This window comes from Hordeum vulgare, chromosome 5H (assembly GCF_904849725.1).
Source record: "Hordeum vulgare subsp. vulgare chromosome 5H, MorexV3_pseudomolecules_assembly, whole genome shotgun sequence".
NCBI lineage: Eukaryota > Viridiplantae > Streptophyta > Magnoliopsida > Poales > Poaceae > Hordeum > Hordeum vulgare.
Window position 1 is genome coordinate 467,404,295 of NC_058522.1, and position 8,722 is coordinate 467,413,016.

Sequence of the window (8,722 nt, forward strand, 5' to 3'; positions counted from 1 at the left end):
AGAGTGACCCCACTGGCATGAAGCTCGAACAGGCCGGCCCTATTGAGCTACATGACAAACAGGCAAGCCTATGAGACTACTATTACCCGACCTGAGTAACACTACTCTCGGGGACTACACCTAGTGGGTGCACTTGGAGTGCCCCCACTGGTACCATTCGGGCAGATCAGCTCTGATCTGATCAAGTAACGGAAAATGCATATAAAGACAACTGCCGGTGCAAGCACTCGACAGAAGTCTCGGGGACTACACCCACTGGGTTCACTCGGAGTGAACCCACTACAAACTAATCCTACCGTATCCGAGTATATCACTTAAACCCCCAGTGGGTAACAAGAGGAAAGTAAACACTTACTAGCGCACTTACTCGGATATCGTCCCGGAGTTCCAAGCTTCTCTTGTACAAAGACGTGATGGAGTCATACGCTCCCTTGGCGTCACCCACCATCAGCTCCACCTGCACCATGGCCTCCTTGGCGGCCCCCACTTGGTCTTCCGGAAGGTGTCGGGTGTCGTATTGGACGGTCGACGGACCCGGCACGACAAAAGACTCCTTGGGCATCCCAAGTTCCGGCTCCAGTCGGTTCCACCGCGAGGGGCACCGTCTCAGTCGGCGGCATCGTCTCGGTCGGCGGCACGTCCATGGTGGGTGCAGCATCAGATGGGACAACCTCAAGGACAGGCGCCAAAGCTGGCCGTGACCCCCTTTGGTCGTCGTCTTCCAGGTGAATCACCTCCGAAGGAGGCCCGACTGAACAACATGAAATTATAGAAAAAGGGCAAGATTAAAGACAGCGCTCGCGAAGCAATAATACAAACTCTCGGAGTCGTGACAGCGAACCTTGCTGCGATGTTTGTGGAGAAGATAACGGTGCGGTAATCGAGGCGGCAGAAACTACTCGATGGCGATGTCGTCATCCCCGTTGAGCACGCGACAACCGAAATTTGAGGATCCCGGAAAATCCGCCGCTGTCAGTTGGACCGGTCACGTCGAAAGATTCTGCGGAAGCACTCGGTCCCTGACGGTTCGTTTCACTGATATATTCACTCGAATCACTGGTTGAAAGGATAAAATGGATCGAGGCAAACAACGCCAAAGTCACATCCATACCAGTCGGATCCGTACTCCAGGCATCACTTCGTAAGATTTCGCGGAAGTACCCGGTTCCTAACGGTTCGTTTCACTGGTATATTCACTCGGATCGCTGGTCGAAAGCATAAAATGGATCGAGGCAAACAACGCCAAAGTCACATCCATACCAGTCGGATCCGTACTCCAGGCATCACTTCGTCATTCCAACCCCGATCCATTCGGGGACTAATGATGGGGTTATAGTCCCAGGGTAGGGTCATAGGCCTCCATATAGGTCCTACCCAAGGACTACCCTTCATAGAGGGCAAGGCCCTTAGACAGTTCCGACTGAACTAAGGACCCCCCATCATCCAGTCGGTGACGAGCATTCGGAGCATATTTATCGTACCGACTGAATTCCACTCTGTACATCGTAACCTCCCAGGAGGGCAACGGTCATACGTTTTCATACACCATTATTATCATTTAAGGCATATGTTACCTGTAACGTAGGCATTTATTCGCCACTATTCCACCCCTGTCCACCGGGCCGTTGTGGAGGGCAGCGCACTCTATATAAGCCGCCCTTCCCCACTGGTGCAGGGGTTGGCATTTACTATAATCCTATAATCCACTCGACACTAAGCTCCCAAGAGCACTGGGACGTAGGGCTTTTACCTCCACCGTAGAGGGGCCTGAACTCATACAACCTCGCCGTAGCTAAGGATCTGCCCATCCTTTCGTACCCTACACATCTACTGTCAAACTTATACCCACGACAATTACTTTGGCCGATGCTAGCACAGAGCCCGCATTACTAGTGGCGGGGTCACTCTCGAGACAGAGTCGTGCCAAGTAGGGCGACCATGAGCTCTTTCCACAGGCACTGGGCACACCGTTGCGTGCCCTCATGGATGGTATGATCTAGAGCGAGGCATGTATGATGTACATCATGGGGGATGGCATCAACAAGTGGACTCTTTGTTTAGTGTCGCAAGGGGAAAGGCATTGTTTCGGGTGCTTACCTCGGCTATGTAATATACCACGAGTCGTGGATGACATGGAAGCTCCCCGAATATTATGGGTACAACGCGTAACCTCTCCAAAGTGTAAAACTATTCCAATAGTCGTGTCCACGATCAAGGACAGTTGGGTGGACCTACTTAAACTACGTCCAGAAGTTTTGGCATAAATCAAGTATGCGTGTGTGAGAAAGGTGATTGTGTAAGAATGATGGCAGTATGAATCATGAGCTATGTCACACGACTTGGCAATATGGGTGGACATGGGATGTCCGACCCGCATTTGATATTGATATCTCTAACCAGATCTTATGGATATCGTTAACCTCACGATGCATGCTCTCACAAGATTTTGATCATGTCACTTCACTTGAAAATCCGGTTTTTGCAATTTACCCATAAGTGCTATATCATGCATTGTTGTTGCCTTGTTCCTCAACATGGGCTGCTTGCGAGTACATTCAAAGTATTCATTGACTTGCCACTGGTTATTTAATTGGCCAGGCATGGAAGAGCAGGAATATGGAGAAGAGTTCGTTGGTGACGAACATGCTAACTAGGACGCTTCCCAGTCAGAATACCTCTAGGTTAAGGCAGATGGCATGGCTTCACGCTGCCGTTCAAGATTTCCGCTGCTAGTTATGTTTGGTGAGTCGGCCTTCGAGGCCCTATCTATGTAAGACTTGATCATAATGGTCTCAATTTATATCATACGGTATGTATGGATGTAAGACTCTTGTAATCCAACTAATGTCTATTCAGTGAGCATTGATCTCCCGTATCACTGTACACGTGCATTCGGTGATCATTACTTATGAGTCGGGGTCCCCACAACATCCATCACACATGTGCAACTTTATTTTTTTTCAGGAAAAACATCCAATCTATTCATCTTTTAACATGATAGTACAACGAACATCGAAAATAATAAAAAATACATCTAGATTCATAGACCATCTAGCGACGACTACGAGCACTGAAGCGAGCCGAAGGCGCGCCGCCATCATCACCCCTCCCTCACCGGAGTTGAGCAAAACTTGTTGCAATAGACAGTTGGGAAGTCGCCATGCTAAGGCCCCGTAGAACCAGCGCACCAGATCAACAACCGTCGTTGATGAAGAGTAACATAGATCGAAAGGATCCAACATGAAAACACACGAACATAGACGAACGACAAACAGATTCGAGCAAATCCACCAAAGATAGATCTGCCAAAGACACACCTCCACACGCCCACCGATGATGCAAGATGCACAACCGGAACGAGGTTCGGCGGGAAGAACCTTATTCCATCTTCAAGGATTCGTCGCCGTCTCGCCTTTTTGAGGAGGACACAAACCCTAACAAAACTCGAAAACACATCTAAAACGGAACCCTCCCACCGGCAAGGGCCGGGATCAACCGCGCCTCCATGGCCCTAAGGCCACTAGAGACGAAGCACGCCAGCACCGGCACCGGCGGGAAGCGAAGAAACCGTAATTTTTCTTAGGGGAGGTGCGGCTGCGCGAGCAAGGAGAACGGGACATGTGCAACTTTATTTGCATCCCACATCAACGGTTAGCGGTGTATGAAAACATAAAAAGAAAAGGATAAAAACGCTACATGGTGCCTGGTGATTGAGTTATTTCTATCCACATGTTAAAAACTGGACATTTCCTCAAAACGGTTTTCTCACCGAACGCCATGTGGCATGTCCGATCATCATTACTCCCTCCGTTCCTAAATATAAGATTTTTTAGAGATTGCACTATGAACTACATATGGATGTACATAGACATATTTTAGAATATAGATTAACTCATTTTACTTCGTATGTAGTCTTATAATGGAATCTTTAAAAGGTCTTATATTTTGGAACGGAGGGAGTAGGAGATAACGTCCGGACATACCACATTGATGGCGGTTCTTTATTGCAACAAATTAGCAACATGGCGGTTCTTTCTGATGCAACATGGCAAATTCCGAAAACATGTGTGGCAATTTCTCTTCTGCGGTATGACAAATCTTCATGCTATAGCATGTCAATTCTCCTCTTTACAGCATGGCAAATCATGGACATCTGTGGCAACTTTCTCCTGCTATATGATGGAAATGTTGTTCTGCCCAGTCTCTGGTACGCACGACAATTTACTCTTTTGCAGCATGGCAAAAATCCTCACAATCTTTCTATTACTACGACAATTTGTCCTTATTGACATGTCAAAATTTCTGTAATAGCATGACAATTGAATTTGTTATAGCATGGCAATCCTAGGCGTTCGCTGGGAGTGGGTTTTTAAGGAAACACTTTCTGATGGCGCCATTCGCTCAAACGAGTCTTCTGTAGGGAACGTTCGCTCGGTCGCACAGATAACCCCCTCCAAAAATATCATTGGTGATCTATTTTTAAAGAAATTAAGATCTAGCCGCAGCCATTTTACAACTGCACTTTGGCGAGGAGAAGCTTTAACGAGTCCAAGAGTGGACCATTACACTCCAACTAACCTAATTTCGTTAGGCAGATTCTCCAATAAAACCCGCTGCACTGTATGGCACCAGCACTATTTTTATGCTTGTGTTCCCGAGGGTTCGTCCAGACAGTGTCTCCCCTCTTTATTTCCACGGGGTCTATGCAGAGACAAGTGGTCAAACATTATGTGATGGCAGCAAGACATACTATATACTAGTGCAAGCGCAAAGCGAAAAAGAAAAACCGATCATAGATGATGTTGATAGTTCATTGTAACCCCTAAAGCAAAACCCACTCCCACATCTTATGGGTTCTGTCTTTGTTTTTTTGTTTTTATACTGGCTAGCCTTGCCTCCTCATGGATCTCAATCATGCCATCGTTATTCGACGCCCAAAATTTTGTTTTTGTTTCGCTCTCATTTTTTTTCATTTTTCACAAAGGAAACAGGGGAAAGTTACAGGACAGTGCAAACTAAGCAGCAGCTAAAACAGAGCTAGGACAGTCGGTGCTCTTGCGTTGTGCCGCCGTCTTATTATTTTTGGGCGTCCCATCTCATCGCATCCACAGCTTCGTCATTGCACAAAACCTTTGCTCTTTCGGGAACGACCACCATTGTCCCTGCCTACCGATAGTAGCAGTAATTCCGAGCCTGGCCCGTCTTTATTCATCCATCCATGGACGTCTTTGCGCTCTTGTCATGTCCACAACGCGCTGCCTTTGGTCCTTTCAGCGCCATCAAAAGCTCATCGCAGTGCATCGAAATCATTTGACTTGCGCACCGAGAGACCTTTAATCAATCTATCAAGATTTTTTTTGGGGGGGTAGACCGGTGGGGTTGGAGCATATCATCGTCCAAATCATCATCTGCTGATCTTCCTCCTCTTGCTGCTGACCGGGGAGCTGTCGAAGCCGGAGCTCGCGCTCGGAGGCGACGAGGATGCTGCCATGGTGGCCGTGCTTGTGCCGTCGCTTGTGCAGCTGCTAAGGTAGCCGGCGTCCAGGTCCAGCACCCCGGTGGGGCTCCGCGGCGCAGACATGGCGGGGGAGTAGGCTCTGCCCATCATCAGGCTTGCGGTTTTAGGTGGCGGCACAGTGGCGCCGGTGGCCTGGATCATGGCTTCATGGCAACTCACCACCCGCTCCTGCAGAAAGCAAGAAGCCATTAAGTCGCCATGTAAAGAGAGGGTAAATGCAGCTCACGCGTTCCCTGCATGGTGTCTGGAGAAGTACGCGCGGCTACAGGGGCAGTGGTGACTGCAATGCTGCAATGGCTTTTTTTTTTCTGCATGCCTAAACGTACAGCGGCTCCAAAAGGCCAAGAACCGCGCTGCGACGCAGTAAATGAGACGTGGTGCCCAGACAAAGGGAAGAAAAAAAAAACGTTGCGTGCGTGTCGCACCTTATCTACGTGGGTGCAGCAAGCGCCTTCTTCCCCGGCCACGGCGGCGGCGACCGTCGCGGCGATCTCCGAGGGCCGGAACTCCAGGCAGTTGGTCCCTGTCGTGCGTGAACCGACCCACGGCGTCAGATATTGTGCAAAACAAAATGGTGGATGCATCTCTGGGCATCGATGCGTGCCGACGAAAGAGATGGTGTGTGCGTGCGTGCGCACCTCTGGATATGCAGAGGACGAGCTCGGCGGCGTCCCGGACGGCCTGCCTCGACGGCGCACTGCCGCCGCTCAGCTGGTGGAGGAAGTAGTCGAGGTAGGAGAAGGGGGTGACGGCCTGCATCCGCCATTTGAGCGTGCTGAGGACCAGCAGCTCCATCCTCTGGATCGTCTTGGCCTCGAACACGTACCGCGCGTCCCCGGCCTGGTCGACCAACAACATTGACATTGCCGCGGTCAGTACAAGAACAACTTGAGACGTGCTTGAGTCATCTTCCCGCCGCTGCTTGAGTTAGATAAGGAAGAGGTTGTTCTCACCTGCAGGTCCATGGACTGGGGCACGGAAGTCTCCTCCATCTTGGCAGCGAGCGACAAGCACGCCACCGAGAGCAGCTGCGTCATCCAGGCCTTGCCTTCCTGCAGAGATAACACGAGGTCCGCATGAGGCAACGCCGCAAGCAATGGCGGAGTTCATGGCGTAGCATCTCCTTACGGGTATGTGGTAGAGCGAGAGGAAGCGGTCCATGTAGTTGAGGGCCAAGCAGGCGGTGACGGGGCCGAAGCCGTAGTGCGCGTGAACCTGCGGGTGCGCCGACGGTCAGTCAGTCGCTGGAGCGAAGCAGAGGCAAGAGAAGAGAGAGAGGGAGACACCGCAGCGTGGGTTAAGGAAAGGGCAAGAGCGCACGCACCTTCCATATCCAGTCGACGGCGTCGACCCGCACGCGGAGATCCACGCCCCCGGCGCGGAGCCGCTCCGCGTAGTCCTCCCTGGGCATGTGCTCCGCCTCCGTCGCCACCCAGCGCGCCACGCATTCCTCCGACGGCAGCGGGAACTCCACGGCCAGCTCGCCGCCGCAGTACGGCGACCCTCCCGCCGCCGACGACGAGGACGACTCCTCCTCGTCGCCGAAGCCGAAGACGCTGCTGCTGTCCTCGGCGCAGAGCAGGATGGAGGCGGCCATCTCGTAGCTCGGCGCCATGTAAACGCTGCGCGGTACAGTGAAAGATACACGGCGCGGACGGCCCGGACGCGGCTTGCTCCACCACCTCCTCGACGGACCTCGTGCGGCGCCTCTGGTCCGGAGCGGGTGAGGAGTGCAAGAGGAGGAGGAGGAGGGGAGGATGAGCGGAGGGGGGGACGGCGGGTCTTTTGTACTGCTCCTAGTATGTACTGTGGTAGTAGCGGCGTGGGGACAACGGGGAGGGGGTGTTTTGGGCAGGACGTAAAGACGGGACGGGCAACGGAAGCGGGAAGGGAGGGCGCTGACTCGAGCAATACAAACTTCCCATTTTCCACGGCTCCCACCTTTTCTTTCCGAGTTTGTACTTTGAGGCGCCGCGTCGCTTTTCCGGGCCTTTTCTTTCTTTTTTACTACGGCTGGTTTTCTTTCTTTGTTTGTTCCGCGTCATTATTGTTTCCCTGCATTCTTCTTCTGTGCCGTATCGTGTTTCTTTCCTGTTATGGTGTTACGTTTACCGTTGCGGGCTGGCAAGTACGCGTGGAAGAGATGTGTAATGCTGGTGTGAAATGGGTGAAACGAAATGTGACGATTGCTGCAGAAGATGATGTGAGATCATGAGGGGTAAACAAAAAAGGGAAAGAAAGAAACGGACACATGTGACGAGGGCCACAATGACATCTTGCCTCTGTCGAGTTAAGCAAGGCGTTAACATATGGTCATGATGGTACTTCCGTGGAGGGGATTTTCAGCAAAATCTACAACTAAGATTATTTAATTCTATTATTAGTTCATTCTTCGAGGCCAATACCAATGAAACATCAGATTTTCAGGGCACCCGAACGTCCTCAAAGCCGTCGGGTCATGCACTTTTTTTTTCATGTGAAATATTGTATTACTCGATTTTATTTTATTTTAGACAAGGAGGGCAAACCCCCGGCCTCTGCATCAATCGATGCATGCAGCCATCTTATTAATTATTCCACAAAGTTGTAACAACAGTATACATCAATTCACCCAAAGCCATCACTTACACCTACAAACTCGATAATATGGAGTGCTCTCACTTCACATATCTAAGACCGGTGTTGTTTTCAATCCATCCACATAACGTATCGGGAACAACAGCCGGTACAGCACACCTAAAATGCACACCTCACGCACACGTTTTACCAACCGCCATCATCCTCGAGCCACTAACCCATCTTCAGAAAAGAGATCCGCATCATCCTTGTAAGTCCAATCATCCGTCGACGCCACCACGGCGCCCAACGGCGCCACCGTCATGCGCTCATCCGTCCAGCTGTGAAGACTCCGGGAGATCTGTCGTGCGTAGCACCTATCAACGAGGCATGACTCAGCGTAGCACATGTCGGCCAGGCATGACTTGACAGCTCCACCGAAATTCCGTGCAAGACGAAGCCGCTCCACCTCCTGCCTCGGTCCGCCAGCGCTGCTCCACAAACGATACTCCCAAGAGAGAAACGGCACCGCAGTACCGCCATCGTTCGATCTGAAAGACCGGATCCTAGGGTTTCACAAGAAGCAATGCCCACCACCAGCAACCGTTCAGGACCCACACAGTGCCCACCACCACTCAGCCCTCAAGG

At 51.2% G+C, this 8,722-nt stretch overlaps 1 protein-coding gene across 1 annotated transcript; it reads right to left on the minus strand.

Annotated features, from left to right (window-relative positions):
* Window positions 1-4,926: 4,926 nt before the first annotated feature.
* On the minus strand, window positions 4,927-7,275 carry LOC123398931 (cyclin-D4-1-like). The gene is made up of 6 exons (XM_045093372.1): window positions 6,843-7,275; window positions 6,647-6,733; window positions 6,472-6,570; window positions 6,157-6,358; window positions 5,944-6,041; window positions 4,927-5,686 (listed from the first exon to the last, which is right to left on the minus strand). The coding sequence occupies exons 1-6, from the start codon at window positions 7,131-7,133 to the stop codon at window positions 5,405-5,407; spliced, it is 1,059 nt and encodes a 352-aa protein (XP_044949307.1). The 5' UTR covers window positions 7,134-7,275; the 3' UTR covers window positions 4,927-5,404.
* Window positions 7,276-8,722: the final 1,447 nt, after the last annotated feature.

Coding starts and splice junctions, on each gene's coding strand:
- LOC123398931 (XM_045093372.1), bottom strand. CDS start 7,133: ATGGCGCCGAGCTACGAGATGGCCGCCTCCATCCTGCTCTGCGCCGAG. Junction 6,042..6,156: donor CGTCCTCTGCATATCCAGAG/GTGCGCACGCAC, acceptor CACGCACGACAG/GGACCAACTGCCTGGAGTTC. Junction 5,687..5,943: donor GCTGCACCCACGTAGATAAG/GTGCGACACGCA, acceptor TGCTTTCTGCAG/GAGCGGGTGGTGAGTTGCCA.